Source organism: Heterodontus francisci, chromosome 17 (genome assembly GCF_036365525.1).
Source record: "Heterodontus francisci isolate sHetFra1 chromosome 17, sHetFra1.hap1, whole genome shotgun sequence".
NCBI classification, from domain to species: Eukaryota; Metazoa; Chordata; class Chondrichthyes; order Heterodontiformes; family Heterodontidae; genus Heterodontus; species Heterodontus francisci.
The window spans coordinates 91879879-91896506 of record NC_090387.1 but is presented as its reverse complement, the minus strand read 5'-3'; the positions used below and the strand labels follow the sequence as shown (position 1 = coordinate 91896506).

At 44.5% G+C, this 16628-nt stretch overlaps 1 protein-coding gene across 1 annotated transcript; it reads right to left on the bottom strand.

Annotated features, from left to right (window-relative positions):
- Nucleotides 1-641: 641 nt before the first annotated feature.
- On the bottom strand, nt 642-16345 carry LOC137378646 (probable G-protein coupled receptor 139). Its single transcript, XM_068048937.1, has 2 exons — nt 16261-16345; nt 642-1534 (listed from the first exon to the last, which is right to left on the bottom strand). The coding sequence occupies exons 1-2, from the start codon at nt 16343-16345 to the stop codon at nt 642-644; spliced, it is 978 nt and encodes a 325-aa protein (XP_067905038.1).
- Nucleotides 16346-16628: the final 283 nt, after the last annotated feature.

The window sequence follows — 16628 nt, the reverse complement described above, 5'->3', positions numbered from 1 at the left end:
TTGAGAAGGCTGTTAAAAAGCCTATGGGATCCTTGGCTTTATAAATGAGGCACAGAGTACGCAAACAAGGAAGTTATGGTAAAATGTTCTAAATTGTTTTTTGGGCTGCAGCTGGAGTTTTGTGTCCAATTGTGAGCATCACATTTTAGGAGGGATGTGAAGACCTCAATGAGATTGCAGAGAAATACCAGGGTAGGTAGCAGGGATGAAGGAGTATATGTGAAGAGACTGCAGAAGCTGGGATTGTTGTTCGTGGAGAAGGTTAAGAGGCGATTTAATAAAAGTCTTCAAAATCGTGTGGAGGAAATGTTTGTACTGACAGTAGTGTCAGGAACCAGAGGACACAGATTGAATGCAATTGGCAAAAGAACCAGAGGGGAAATGGGAATAAAAACATTTCGTCAGTGAGTTATGATCTGGAATGCACTTCCTGATAGGGTGCTGGAAGCAGAAACAATAGAAAATTTCCGAAGGGAATTGGATAAATATTGTCAGGGAATCAATGCTGAGCTGCTCGGAGCTCTGGGATTTGGGGTCTGATACATTCCTGCTCCTCTGAGCTCTGAATTTAGCTCTGCTCATCGGGATATAGCCTTATTTATGAGATGGAACTGAATTCTAATGCTGAGAAATCTTTTCATTCACTGTTTAATGAATCTGAGAATCACAGTGAAAGGATATTTCACAACATTTTTCAGCTGCTCTCGGAATTTGCTCTGAGTCATTGTGTAGATACAGGTGTTTGTGCAGGTACTGAGGAGCTGGAGCAGGTATCCGATAGTACCAGCGATGGGTGAAGGGGTATAGGAATCAGACATGAATGCAATTCGCTGATACAGGAAACACGTAAGATAGGTCGTCCATAAAACAATAAAACTGCCTGAGATAGTGAAGAGTAAAATGATGGATTTTCTGCGTTTGTCCATCTCAGAGTCACTGGGACTCTCCCTATCACTGTCTGCCTGGAGTCTCCGGCGGGCTCTACTAGCTATTAAAATGTGTCTGACGGTCAGAGTGTTGAGAAGCAGAATCAAAACGAATGGGAGCAAAGGGGATAGAAGGCGGTGAAGAATCTCGTATGCTGCCCAGAAGATTGAAATGTAATACTCTGGTTTTGTGATGCAAAACCATTCCAAGTTATTGAAGATGTACTGAGCTTTAAATTTGAAGAACCAGGGAATACTTTCCAAACAGCTCAGCACAGGCACTGCTCCAATAATCACCCTTGCAGTTTTCTCAGTGCAATATTTAGTTTTCAGCTTCTGGCAACAAATGGCCACAAATCGATCAAAGGTAAAAGCAACTGTAAACCAGACAGAACTCATTGTCGTAGCAGGCATGAGCACCATAACCAAACTACATACAGGAGTAATATCCAGGAAAGAAACTGGGAAATAAACAATCAGCCACCTCAGAATCACATCAGTCATGACAACCATGAGATCGGCCGCTGCCATGGCTACCAGGTAATGAGTGACACATTTGGAGAGACCGCAGTTTCCCCGAGACAGGATCACAATTGCCAGCAAGTTAACTGCAAAAAAAAACAAGGTAGGAATTACTGGTCAAGTTCAAAGCATCAGTTAAACAGGATATTACGTTGAATTTACTGCATCCTTTATTTGAAAATGACATCTGATTGTACCAGTGTTTTCAACAGGAAACGGGTTGTAAAATAAAACAAATTGTGAATCAACTGAGAGAAATAAAAGCAGCATTAATCTTAAAAACAGGCATGAGTTCTGGCCATATGACCTGGGGAACAGTGAGGGAAGAGGTTCTAGTGTTAATAGTGTGGGGGAACAAGGTAGGAGGGTGAAAACTTTGCAACACATGGTCTACCTGATCAGATAGTCTCCAATAATGGACCGCAATTTAGAAACGACTACTTCAAGCACTTTGTGGAAATCAGTGGATTGATACATCCAACAAGTTCTCCTAGGTATCTGCAATCTAATAGAGAAGCTGAACAAAGAGTCAGAACTATTAAAGCACTGTTAAAGAAAAATCAACACTTCGAAACTACAGACATACTCCATTGTCATGTGGATTAGCACCATCCGAACTGTTAATGGGAAGAAAACCTCGAAACCAACTTCCAATCCTACTCAAAGAATGACTTCCAGGGCTACAAATCCAAAGTATCTGAGAGTTCAAGACAGAATCAAATCTTGCCGAAAGAAATAACCCCATAATTACAACAGGAAATACTAGAAACCTATCGAGATTGTCAGAAGGGCAGAAGGTAGGGGCATGAGACCAAAGCAGATAAGGAGTAATTGTTCAGAGAGAGGTGAATCAACAGCGATCTTACTTCATCGAACTTGAGAAGGTACTTTACGGAGAAACTGAAGGAATCGTATTCCTATTCATCAAAGACGTCAGTCAGTCAAACATTTGGAAGAATTAAAAGCTGAACCTGAAATTCAGAAAGCACTGGATATTACAAACCTCAATGAAGGCTGTCCAAGTCAAGAAACAAGAGTTCAGAGAAAGGCCACCTATCTTCTGTATCTGATAACAACAAGATCACGGAGAGTTATGAAGCCTCCTGACAGCTTGAATCTGTGAAGTCAGAGATTTGGGAGGAGTTGGGGTAAAATACTGTTTTGCATGCATTAGTATCTAATTCACCACGATCCGTGATGCTTCCAGCATTCCGGACGACTACGTCTACAGGAAGTGTACCCAGTTGCAGCTCCTCACAGACCGCATGGATCGTTTGGAGTGGCAACTGGATGGACTTAGGAGCATGCAAGTGGCAGAAAGTGTCATCGACAGGAGATTTAGAGAAGTGGTTACACCCAAGGTGCAGGCAGATAGATGGGTGACAGCTGGAAGGGGCAGGCAGTCAGTGCAGGAATCCCCTGTGGTTATCCCCCTCTCTAACAAGTATAACGTTTTGGATACTGTTGGGGGTGGATGGCCTATCAGGGGAAAACAACAGCAGCCAGAGCAGTGACACCACGGCTGGCACTGTTGTTCAGCAGGGAGGGAGAAAGCGCAGAAGAGCAATAGTTATAGGGGACTCTATAGTTAGGGGCACAGATAGGCGCTTCTGTGGGCGTGAAAGAGACTCCAGGATGGTATGTTGCCTCCCTGGTGCCAGGGTCAAGGATGTCTCTGAACGGACAGGTGGAATTCTGTAGGGGGAGGGTGAACAGCCGGAGGTTGTGGTACACATTGGTAACAATGACATAGGCAGGAAGAGTGACGAGGTCCTGCAGGGGGAGTTTAGGGAGTTAGGTAGAAAGTTAAAAGACAGGACCTCGAGGGTTGTAATCTCGGGATTACTCCCTGTGCCAAGTGCCAGTAAGGCTAGAAATAGGAAGATCGTGCAGCTAAACACGTGGCTGAGCAGCTGGTGTAGAAGGGAGGGTTTAACATATCTGGACCATTGGGCTCTCTTCAGGGACAGATGGGACCTGTACAAGAAGGACTGGTTGCATCTAAACTGGAGGGGCACTAATATCCTGGCTGCAAGGTTTGCTAGCATCACTCGGGAGGGTTTAAACTAGTGTGGCAGGGGGGTGGGAACCAGAGCAGTAGGAAAGCTCGTGAAGTAAATGAGGGGGAACTAGTAAATAAGGCCAGTAAGACTGAGAGGAAGAGCAGGCATGGAGCACAGTGGGACTGGTGGTCTGAAGTGCATTTGTTTCAATGCGAGAAGTATAACAGGTAAGGCAGATGAATTTAGAGCTTGGATTAGTACTTGGAAATGTGATGTTGTTGCTATTACAGAGGCTTGGTTGAGGGAAGGACAGGATTGGCAGCTAAATGTTCCGGGATTTAGAAGCTTCAGGCGGGATAGAGGGGGATATAAAAGGGGTGTGGGTGTTACATTACTTGTGAAGGAGAATATCGCAGTTGTACTGCGGGAGGACACCTCGGAGGGGTCGTGCAGCGAGGCAATATGGGTGGAGCTCAGGAATAGGAAGGGTGCAGTCACGATGTTGGGGGTTTACGACAGGCCTCCCAACAGCCAGCGGGAGGGAGAGGAGCAGATATGTAGACAAATTTTGGAAAGATGTAAAAGTAACAGGGTTGTAGTGGTGGGTGATTTTAACTTCCCCTATATTGACTGGGACTCACTTAGTGCTAGGGGCTTGGATGGGGCAGAATTTGTGAGGATCATCCAGGAGGGCTTCTTGAAACAATATGTAGATAGTCCAACAAGGGGTGGGGCTGTACTGGACCTGGTATTGGGGAATGAGCCTGGCCAGGTGATCGAAGTTTCAGTAGGGGAGCATTTCGGGAAGAGTGACCATAATTCCGTACGTTTTAAGGTACTAGTGGATAAGGATAAGAGTAGTCCTCGGGTGAAGGTGCTAAATTGGGGGAAGGCTAATTATAACAATATTAGGCAGGAACTGAAGAATTTAGATTGGGGGCGGCTGCTGGAGGGTAAATCAACATCTGACACGTGGGAGTCTTTCAAACGTCAGTTGATTAGAATCCAGGACCAGCATGTTCCTGTGAGGAAGAAGGATACGTTTGGCAAGTTTCGGGAACCTTCGATAAAGCGGGATATTGTGAGCCTAGTCAAAAAGAAAAAGGAAGCATTCGGAAGGGCTGGATGGCTAGCAACAGACGAATCCCTTGAGGAATATAAAGACAGTAGGAAGGAAATTAAGCAAGGAGTCAGGAGGGCAAAAAGGGGTCGTGAAAAGTCATTGGTTAACAGGATTAAGGAAAATCCCAAGGCTTCTTATACGTATATAAAGAGCAAGAGGGTAACTAGGGAAAGGGCTGGCCCACTCAAGGACAGAGAAGGGAATCTACGTGTGGAGCCAGAGGAAATGGACGAGGTAGTAAATGAGTACTTTGCATCAGTATTCACCACAGAGAAGGACTTGGTGGATGATGAGCCTCGGGAAGGGAGTGTAGATAGTCTCAGTCATCTCATTATCAAAAAGGAGGAGGTGTTGGGTATCTTGCAAAGCATTAATGTAGATGAGTCCCCAGGGCCTGATGGGATCTACCCCAGAATACTGAGGGAGGCAAGGGAAGAAATTGCTGGGGCCTTGACAGAAATCTTTGCATCCTCATTGGCTACAGCTCTTGTACCAGAGGACTGGAGAATAGCCAATGTTGTTTCTTTGTTTAAGAAGGGTAGCAAGGATAATCCAGGAAATTATAGGCTGGTGAGCCTTACGTCAGTGGTAGGGAAATTATTAGAGAGGATTCTTCGGGACAGGATTTACTCCCATTTGGAAACAAAGGAACTTATTAGCGAGAGGCAGCATGGTTTTGTGAAGGGGAGGTCATGTCTCACTAATTTGATTGAGTTTTTTGAGGAAGTGACAAAGATGATTGATGGAGGAAGGGCAGTGGATGTTGTCTATATGGACTTTAGTAAAGCCTTTAGTAAAGACTTTAGTAAAGTCCCGCATGGCAGACTGGTACAAAAGGTGAAGTCACACGGGATCAGATGTGAGCTGGCAAGATGGATACAGAAGTCATAGATGATAGAGGGTAGCAGTGGATGGGTGTTTTTCTGAATGGAGGGATGTGACTAGTGGTGTTCCGCAGGGATCAGTGCTGGGACCTTTGCTGTTTGTAGTACATATAAATGATTTGGAGGAAAATGTAGCTGGTCTGATTAGTAAGTTTGCGGATGACACAAAGTTTGGTGGAGTTGCGGATAATGATGAGGATTGTCAGATGATACAGCAGGATATAGATCGATTGGAGACTTGGGCTGAGAAATGGCAGATGGAGTTTAATCCAAACAAATGTGAGATAATGCATTTTGGAAGGTCTAATGCAGGTGGGAGGCATACAGTAAATGGCAGAAGCCTTAGGAGTATTGACAGGCAGAGAGATCAGGGCGTACAGGTCCACAGGTCACTGAAAGTGGCAACGCAGGTGGATAAGGTAGTCAAGAAGGCATATGGCATGCTTGCCTTCATCGGTCGGGGCATAGAGTATAAAAATTTGCAAGTCATGTTGCAGCTGTACAGAACCTTAGTTCGGCCACACTTAGAATATTGCTTGCAATTCTGGTCGCCACACTACCAGAAGGACGTGGAGGCTTTGGAAAGGGTACAGAGGAGGTTTACCAGGATGTTGCCTGGTCTGGAGGGCATTAGCTATGAGGAGAGGTTGGAAAAACTCGGATTGTTTTTCACTGAAACGACGGAGGTGGAGGGGCGACATGATGGAGGTTTACAAAGTTATGAGCGGCATGGACAGAGTGGATAGTCAGAAGCTTTTTACCAGGGTGGAAGAGTCAGTTACTAGGGGACATAGGTTTAAGGTGCGAGGGGCAAAGTTTAGAGGGATGTGCGAGGCAAGTTTTTTACACAGAGGGTGGTGAGTGCCTGGAACTTGCTGCCAGGGGAGGTGGTGGAGGCAGTTACGATAGCGACGTTTAAGAGACATCTTGACAAATACATGAATAGGAAGGGAATAGAGGAATATTGGCCCTGGAAGTGCAGAAGGTGTTAGTTTAGGCAGGCATCAAGATCGGCGCAGGCTTGGAGGGCTGAATGGCCTGTTCCTGTGCTGTACTGATCTTTGTTCTTTGTTAATGCATGAAGGCATTAAGAGAGCTTTTGGGCCAACCATTAGGAAGATCGCCCCCCTCAAGTCTAAATCAGGGAACATGATCCCTGACCAACACAAGCAAATGGACCACTGGGTGGACCAATACCTAGAACTGCACTCCAGGGAAAATGTTGTCACTGAAACCGCCCTCCATGCAGCCCAGTCTCTGCCAGCCATGGATGAGCTGGACGAACAGCCAACAAAATCGGAACTCAGTGATGCCATTGATTCTCCAGCCAGCGGAAAAGCCCCTGGGAAGCTCGGCATTAAGCCTGAAATAATCCAGAGTGCCAAGTCTGCTGTTCTTTCAGCACCCAACGAACTGCTTTGCCTGTGCTGTGATGAGAGAGCAGTACCACAGGACATGCGCGATGCCAATATCATTACCCTCTATCAGAACAAGGGTGACCACGGTGACTGCAACAACTCCTGTGGAATCTCCCTGCTCAGCATTGTGGGGAAAGTCTTTGCTCGAGTCGTTTTAAACAGGCTCAAGAAGCTGGATGAGCGTGTCTACCCTGAGGCACAGTGTGGCTTTCGAGCAGAGAGATCCACTAATGACATGCATTTCTCCCATCGCCAGCTACAGGAGAAATGCCGCAAACAACAGATGCCCCTCTGCGATGCTTTCATTTATCTCAGCAAAGCCTTTGAGCTCGTCAGCAGACGTGATCTCTTCAGACTACTAGCAAAGATCAGATGTCCACCAAAGCTACGAAGTATCATCACCTCATTCAATGACAATATGAAAGGCACAACTCAGCATAGCGGCGCCTCATCAGATCCCTTTCCTATCCTGAGTGGTGTGAAACAGGGCTGAGTTCTCGCACCTACACTGTTTGGGATCTTCTCCCTGCTGCTCTCACATGCATTCAAGTCTTCAGAAGAAGGAATTTTCCTCGACACAAGGGGCAGCACAGTGGTGCAGTGGTTAGCACCGCAGCTTCACAGCTCCAGGGACCCGGGTTCAATTCTGGGTACTGCCTGTGTGGAGTTTGCAAGTTCTCCCTGTGTCTGCGTGGGTTTCCTCCGGGTGCTCCGGTTTCCTCCCACCGCCAAAAACTTGCAGGTGATAGATAACTTGGCTGTTATAAATTGCCCCTAGTGTAGGTAGGTGGTAGGGCCTATGGGATTACTGTGGGGTTAGTATAGATGGGTGGTTGTTGGTCGGCACAGACTCGGTGGGCCGAAGGGCCTGTTTCAGTGCTGTATCTCTAAATAAATAAAAAATAAAAGGATCAAATGGCAGGTTGTTCAACCTTGCCCATCTAAGAGCGAAGACCAAAGCAATGTCGGTCCTCATCAGGGAACTCCTCTTTGCTGACGATGCTGCATTAACATCCCACACAGAAGAGTGTCTGCAGAGACTCATCGACAGGATCGTGGCTGCCTGCATTGAGTTTGGCCTAACCATCAGCCTCAAGAAAATAAACATCATGGGACAGGACGTCAGAAATGTTCCATGCATCAATATCGGTGACAACACTCGGAAGTGGTTCAAGAGTTCACCTACCTAGCCTCAACTATCACCAGTAACATGTCTCTCGATGCAGAAATAAACAAATGCATGGGAAAGACGTCCACTGCTATGTCCAGACTGGCCAAGAGAGTGTGGGAAAATAGCGCACTGACACAGAACACAAATTTCCGAGTGTATTAAGCCTGTGTCCTCAGTACCTTGCTCTACGGCAGCGAGGCCTGGACAGTGTATGTCAGCCAAGAGCGATGTCTCAATTCATTCCATCTTCGCTATCTCCAGAGAATCCTTGGCATCAGGTGGCAGGACTGTAACTCCAACGCAGAAGTCCTTGAGGCAGCCAACATTCCCAGCATATACACCCGACTGAGCCAGCGGTGCCTGAGATGGTTTGGCCATGTGAGCCGCATGGAAGATGGCAGGATCCCCAAGGACACATTGTATAGCGGACTCGTCACTGGTATCAGACTCACCAGCCGTCCATGTCGCAACTTTAAAGACGTCTGCAAACGCGACATGAAGTCCTGTGACATTGATCACAAGTCGTGGGAGTCAGTTGCCAGTGATCGCCCGAGCTGGCTGACAACCATAAATGTGGGGCTAAAGAGTGACAAGTCGAAGAGACTGAGCAGCTGGCAGGAAAAAAGACAGACACGCAAGGGGAGAGCCAACTGTGTAACAGCCCCGACAACCAATTTTACCTGCAGCAACTGTGGAAGAGTCTGTCACTTTAGGTTTGGACTTTATAACCACTCCAGGCGCTGCTTTACAAACCACTGACCACCTCCAGGCGCTTACCCATTGTTTCTCGAGACAAGGAGGCCAAAGAAGAAGATTTCAAATTAATGAATGGCGAACGGGAGCCAGTAGATCATAGTAATGACATGAATAGTAGATGAATGGAGCTTCGTGTGGCAGAATGAACTTGTATTTTTATCATGACTTTCAGGGCCTTGGGATATCTTCCAGTGCTTCCCAACCAGATCTGGATCAAGGCCACAAAACAGATAAAGAAAAGGATCATTGGATTTACCTTCAATTCTAACATTCAGAATAACCCCATAATGTACCCACACTCCACAGAAAACAGTATTGAGTAGTTTCTCACATGCTCCGGGGAATCTGTTTTAATATCCAAACCAAAGTCCAGTCGAAATAGCTTGATCACAGAATCACAGCATAATACAGTGCAGAGTGGCCCTTTGGCCCATCGAGTCTGCACCGATGCATTAAAGAGACCTGACCTGTCTACCTAATCCCATTTGCCAGCACTTGGCCCATAGCCTTGAATGTTGTGACGTGCCAAGTGCGCATCCAGGTACTTTTTAAAGGATGTGAGGAAACCCGCCTCTACCACCCTCCCAGGCAGGGAATTCCAGACCATCACCACGCTCTGGGTAAAAAAGATCTTCCTCAAATTTCCCTTAAACCTCCTGCCACTCACCTTAAACTTGAGTCCACTCGTAACTGACCCTTCAACTAAGGGGAACAGCTGCTCCCGATCCACCCTGTCCATGCCCCTCATAATTTTGTACACCTCAATCAGGTCAACCCACAGTCTTCTCTGTTCCAGCGGAAACAACCCAAGCCTATCCAAGCTCTCCTCATAGCTTAAATGTTCCATCCCAGGCAACATCCTGGTGAATCGCTTCTGCACCCCCTCCAGCTGTGGCCTTACCAAAGTTCTATACAACTCCAACATGACCTCCCTGCTTTTGTAATCTATGCCTCAATTGATAAAGGCAAGTGTCCCATATGCCTTTATCACCACCCTGTTAACCTGCCCTTCTGCCTTCAGAGATCTATGGACAAACACGCCAAGGTCACTTTGTTCCTCAGAACTTCCCAGTGTCAGGCCATTCATTGAGGACTTCCGTGTCACATTACTCCTTCCAAAGTGCATGAACTCACAATTTTCAGGCTTAAATTCCATCTGCCACTTTTCTGCCCATTTGACCATCCCATCTATATCTTCCTGTAAACCAAGACACTCAACCTCACTGTTAACCACTCGGCCAATCTTTGTGTCATCCGCAAACTTACTGATCCTACCCCCCACATAGTCATATATGTTGCTTATATAAATGAAAACAATAGGGGACCCAGCACAGATCCCTGTGGTACGCCATTGGACACTAGCTTCCAGTCACTAAAACAGACGTCTGTCATCACTCTCTGTCTCCTACAGCTAAGCCAATTTTGAATCCACCTTATCAAGTTACCCGATATCCCATTTGCTTTCTTGATAAGCAAATCGAAGTGGAATTTATTATGTATGTTCTCAGCTTTTCTTAGTGCAACAGAGCCCAGGGACCTTGTCAAAGGCTTTGCTGAAATCTATGTAAACTACATCAATTGCACTACCCTCATCTACACTCCTGGTCACATGCTCAAAAAATTCAATCACATTTGTTAGGCATGATCTCCCTCTGGCAAAGCCATGCTGACTATTCCTAATCAAATTTTGCCTCTCCAAGGGGAGATAGATTCTCACCTTCAGAATTTTCCCCGATAGTTTCCCTACCACTGACGTGAGACTCACTGGTCTGCAGTTCCCTGGCTTATCTCTACAACCTTTCTTAAATAGTGGGTCCACATTAGCTGTTCTCCAGTCCTCTGGCACCTCCCCCGTGGCCAGAAAGGAATTAGAAATTTGGGTCAGTGCCTCTGAAATCTCCACCCTCGCCTCCCACAGCATTCTGGGACACAAATCGGACAGACCTGGAGATTTGTCCACTTTTAAGCCTGCCAAAACCTCCAATACCTTGTCACTCCCTGTAACAATTTGCTCAAGAACCTCACAGTCTCCCTCTCTGAGTTCCATATCTACATCCTCATTCTATTGGGTGAAGATAAATGTGAAGTATTTGTTCAACACCCTAGCAATGTCCTCTGGCTCCACCCACAGATTTCCCCCTTGGTCCCTAATGGGTCCTACTCTTTCCCTGGTTATCCTCTTCCCATTGATATACTTATAGAATATCTTGGGATTTTCCCTACTTTTGCCAGCCAGAGCTTTCTCATCTCCCCTCTTTGCTCTCCGAATTGCTTTCTTAAGCTCCATCCTACATTTTCTCAGCTCCACTAATGTTTCAGTTGATTTGCTCTCCTTGTATTTGCTAAAAGCCTCTCTTTTCCTCCTCATCGTACCCTGAATGTTTCTGGTCATCCATGGTTCTCTGGCTTGTTGCTCCTACCAATTACCCGAGAGGGAACATGTTGGGCCTGTACCCTCCCCATTTCCTTTTTGAATGCTCTTCTGTAGATTTCCCAACAACTAACTCTTTCCATTCTACCTTGGCCAGATCCTGCCTTATTTTACTAAAATTCGCTCTCCCACAATCCAAAACCTTTTTTTGCAACTTGTCTATTTCTTTCTCCATAACAAGCTTAAATTGTACCATGTTGTGATCGTTATCAGCAACATATCAATCACCTGTCCGGCTTCATTCCCCAGAATTAGGTCCAGCACTGCACCCTTCCTTGTTGGATCCTCTACATATTGAGCTAAAAAAGTTCTCCTGTATACATTTTCAGAACTCCACTCCATCTAAGCCCTTAACATGATGACTATCCAATTAATGTTGGGAAAGTTGAAATCACCTAATATAATTATCCTATTTTTATTTTTACACACCTCTGCGAATTACACACATATTTACTCCTCAATTTCCCGCTGACTATCTCGGGGTCTATAATAAACACCTAGCAATGTGGCTGTCTCTTTTTTATTCCTAAACTCTACCCATAAAGCTTCATTTGATGCCCCTCCAAGATATCATCTCTCCTTACTGCAGTAACTGACTCCTTAACTAATATTGCAATGCCCCCTCCTCCTTTACCCCCTCCTCTGTCTCGCCTGAAGATTCTAGATCCCGGGATATTGAGCTGCCAATCCTGCCCATCCCTCAACCATGTCTCCATGATGGCTACTATATCACAATTCCACGTGTCAATCCTTGCCCTTAACTCATCCGTTTTACCTGTAATACTAATGGCATTAAAGTAGAGGCCATCCATCCTGGTCTTACTCCCTTGAAACTTACTTCCGCTGTATTCCCTCTGACTTGTTTGGTTTCCTATGTTTAGCTGTGTCCCTATTCTGCGAGGAGTCTGCATCTCCTCCCCCTGCCAAATTAATTTAAACTACTCCCAACAGCACCAGCAAACACTCCAGCAAGGATGTTAGTCCCCCTCTGGTTCACATGTAGACCGTCCCGCTTGTACAGGTCCCACCTTCCCCAGAAACGGTCCCAGTCGTCCAGGAATCTAAATGTTTTGTTTCAAGAATTTCCTGAAATCTGTTGAAAATTTGTCAATATCCAGTTTGGAACTGTATGCACTTGACCCCTTGTCATGGGTTGGTCTGAAATAGTGCCCAGTATGCTTATCGTTATTGCCTTTTTACATCAGTCAATACATCTTTCAACCACTCCTTTCAAGGCTGAAAAGTTCAGGTTTTATCAATTGTCCTTCACAACTTGTTCTCAGTGCCCAGAGATCTTCTGGTTGTTCTCTAAACTGCTTCCTTTTATACTCGGGACCAGAACTGGACTGAGTGCTCACTTTGAGCTTTGCTCCTTCATTTTATTTCCAATGTTATAAATACATGATTCAATTTCAATTTATTTTGGTGAATATTGCTGCACAGTGATTCAGCAACTGGCCCGCAGGTCTTCTAGAACTCTAGGATTATACTTGACAATTACACCAGCATTTCTAAAATAAACATGCTTTTATAACATCATCTAATAATACAATACAGAAGGAGGCCACCTGATCTGTTGTGTTAGTGCTAGTTCTTTGACAAAGCTATCCAATTAGTCCCACTCCCCTGCTCTTTCCACATAAAACTCCAATTTCTTCCCCTTCATGTGTTTATCCAATTCTGTTTTATTATTGAATCTGCTTCCACTGCTCTTTCAGGCAGTGCATCCCAGATCACAAGAACGTGCTGATAAAAAGTCCCCTCATGTCATCTCTGGTTCTTTTGTCAATTATCTTAAATCTGTGTCCTCTGGTTACCTTGTCCCACTGGTAACAGTTTTGCCTTATTTAATCTATTGAACCCCTTCATGATTTTGAATGCCTCGATCAAATCTCCAGTTAAACTTCTCTGTTCCAGGGTGAACAAACCCCCAGCTTCTCCAGTCTGTTCAAGTAACTGATGCAATTCATCCCTGGGACCATTCTAGTAAATCGCAACTGTGCTCTCTTTAAAGCCTTGGCTTTATTCCGAAAATATGGTGTGTGGAATTGGCCAGAATACTGTAGCTCAGACCTAAACAGTGTTTAAGAAACGGTTAGCAAAATGTTGTTGTTTATTTGTTCTGAACCTGTCTTCGTAAAGCCAACAAACACCATATGCCTTTTTGACTGTTTTCTCAACTTGCAGTGCCATCTTCAAAAAGATGTACATCCATCCTCATTCTTTCTACCAAACTTAATCACATCACATTTCACTGCATTAAATTTCACCTGTCTTGTCTCTGCCCATTTCACCAATCTATGTCGTCCTGAAGTCTGTCATTTCCAAGTTTTATGTCACCTATAAACTTTAAAATGATGCGCTGTATCCCCAACACCAGGTCATGATGGACTTCAGTAAAGCCTTTGACAAGGTCCCGCATGGCAGACTGGTACAAAAGGTGAAGTCACACGGGATCAGAGGGGAGCTCTCAAAATGGATTCAGAACTGGCTCGGTCATAGAAGACAGAGGGTAGCAGTGGAAGGGTGCTTTTCTGAATGGAGGGCTGTGACTAGCGGTGTTCCACAGGGCTCAGTGCTGGGACCTTTGCTGTTTGTATTATATATAAATGATTTGGAGAAAAATGTAGCTGGTCTGATTAGTAAGTTTGCGGCCAACACAAATGTTGGTGGAGTTGCGGATAGTGATGAGGATTGTCAGAGGATACAGCAGGATATAGATCGGTTGGAGACTTGGGCGGAGAAATGGCAGATGGAGCTTAATCCGGACAAATGTGAGGTCATGCATTTTGGAAGATCTAATACAGGTGGGAGGTGTACAGTAAATGGCAGAACCTTCGGAGTATTGACAGGCAGAAAAATCTGGGCGTACAGATTTCACAGGTCACTGAAAGTGGCAACGCAGGTGGATAAGGTAGTCAAGAAGGCATACGGCATGCTTGCCTTCATCGGTCATGGCATAGAGTATAAACATTGGCAAGTCATGCTGCAGCTGTACAGAACCTTAGTTAGGCCACACTTAGAATATTGCAAGAATTTCTGGTCGCCACACTACCAGAAGGACGTGGAGGCTTGGAGAGGGTACAGAGGAGGTTTACCAGGATGTTGCCTGGTCTGGAGGGTATTAGCTATGAGGAGAGGTTGGATAAACTCGGATTGTTTTCACTGGAACGACGGAGGTGGTGGGGCGACATGATGGAGGTTTACAAATTTATGAGTGGCATGGACAGAGTGGATAGTCAGAAGCTTTTTCCCAGGGTGGAAGAGTCAGTTACTAGGGGACATAGATTTAAGGTGCGAGGCGCAATGTTTAGAGGGGATGTGCGAGGCAAGTTCTTTACACAGAGGGTGGTGAGTACCTGGAACTTGTTGCCCGGGAGGTGGTGGAAGCAGGTACGATAGCGACGTTTAAGAGGCATCTTGACAAATACATGAATAGGATGGGAATAGAAGGATATGATCCCGGTAAGTATAGAAGGTTTTAGTTTCGACAGGCATCAAGATCGGCGCAGACTTGGAGGGCCGAATGACCTGTTCCTGTGCTGTACTGTTCTTTGTTCTTAGATCTATATGAATGACAAAGAACAATCAAAAAGAGCAGTAGTCCAAATTTTGAAACCTAGCAGATGCCATTGTATGCCACCCTTCAGTCTGAGAAACAATCATTCACCACAACTCTCTCTTTTCTGCCCCTTAGCCAATTTCATATTGACACAACTACTTTCCCTTTAATCCCATAGACTTTCATTCTGCTATCAGGTCTTTAACAATTGAGTGACTTTATCAACCACCTTTCCAAAATACATGGACATAACATCAACTGTGCTACCCTCATCAACCCCCTCCATTACTTCATCAAAGAACTCAATCAGGTTTGTTTTCTGCCTATTTGCATTGCATCGCACCTATTACTTTGATGGATCATTGTTGAATCCACAACATATCTTGTCCATAAATCTCCAGTAAGGCTCAGGTGCCCCTTCCCCCTTGACAATCCTCTCAATGACCTTCTAAGTATTTGCTAAAAGAGCAGATCGAGGAAGGTGAGGTAACACATGAAATCAAACATCCCAGAGTGGGATTCCACAACCATCATTATTGATATAAAAATCACTAAGTAAATACCACATGTGCAGTACATACTCACCAAAAACATGTGACTGTGTTATGAAGATATTAGACACAGTGCCACATTATTGAACCTCCAAAAATAAAACAAATAGTAAAGACATTGGCAAGAATTTCTTTACAGTAGCACTGGTTTTTCAGCACAATTCACCTGAAATCGGCCAAACAATTGCAAAAGATCATGAAATTATAAGCACAAATTGTGTTAAGCACAAATAGGATTTCTCCAATCTTTTGTTTTAGTTTTAAAAATATTGCACTAGATATTGACCCTGTCCACAGAACTGGCCCACTTTCCTGATCTAATTAATTACCATGGAGCGATTCCACTAATTGCACCTATTTGCGAGCCTTCAAGGAGGTGCCTAAAATTAAGCTTTGTTTTTGTTTATGCGCAAGGACTCTGAGAAGCATGTTTTAAAAGCATTAAACATCATTTTTTTTAATTACGAAGAAATTGACTATTGTACACCAGTGTAATTATGGAATGGTTCTGTATTTTTTTTACATTATTTTCAATTTTTAAAATAAGTTTACACAAAGGTGAAAGACTGGACACATTGATTTTAAACACTGATTTTTTTTTGTGATAAACACATTTTCAGCTGTTTAATAAAACTGCATGAGATTATCATTCTTAAATAAGTCAAGGGATATTATAAATGAAATCTTTATATCGGTAGATGCTAAAATGCTGACTAATTGTGCTGATCCATGGCAGATTTGCAGATTTGACATTCAGAGACATACAAATGAGTTTGAATGAAAACTTGAGGGGAAAAAAAGCACTTCTCAAAACTGGCATAATTTTGAGCACAATTTGTAACCAGATTGTCGATTGTGCTCAAAGCAGAAACACTTGGTCAATGACAGCAATGAACAGATATTAATTACTTACTGGGCACTCCGATGGCCCCAAGAACAGGACAGTAAATGAACTCAACATCAGCGAGTGTTGGGAGCACATTGAATGGATATTTCATGTTCAGCTTAAAGCAATGACTTCAACTGAGACTGTGATAATCTAAACGAGCCTTTATACAGACAGAATAAATCCTCCAGGGACACAATTAGTTAGGGTGATCATTGCCATTGCTTACAGTCATTTGAACAAACAGATCTGATTGAGGCAAACAGCATTAAAATTAAGACTAGTTCAGAAAGAGGAAGGATCAGAAACTGCTGAATGGCGGAGGTGTGTGAGATAAACCGAAATGATTAGAACATTAGAACATTAGAACATTACAGCGCAGTACAGGCCCTTTG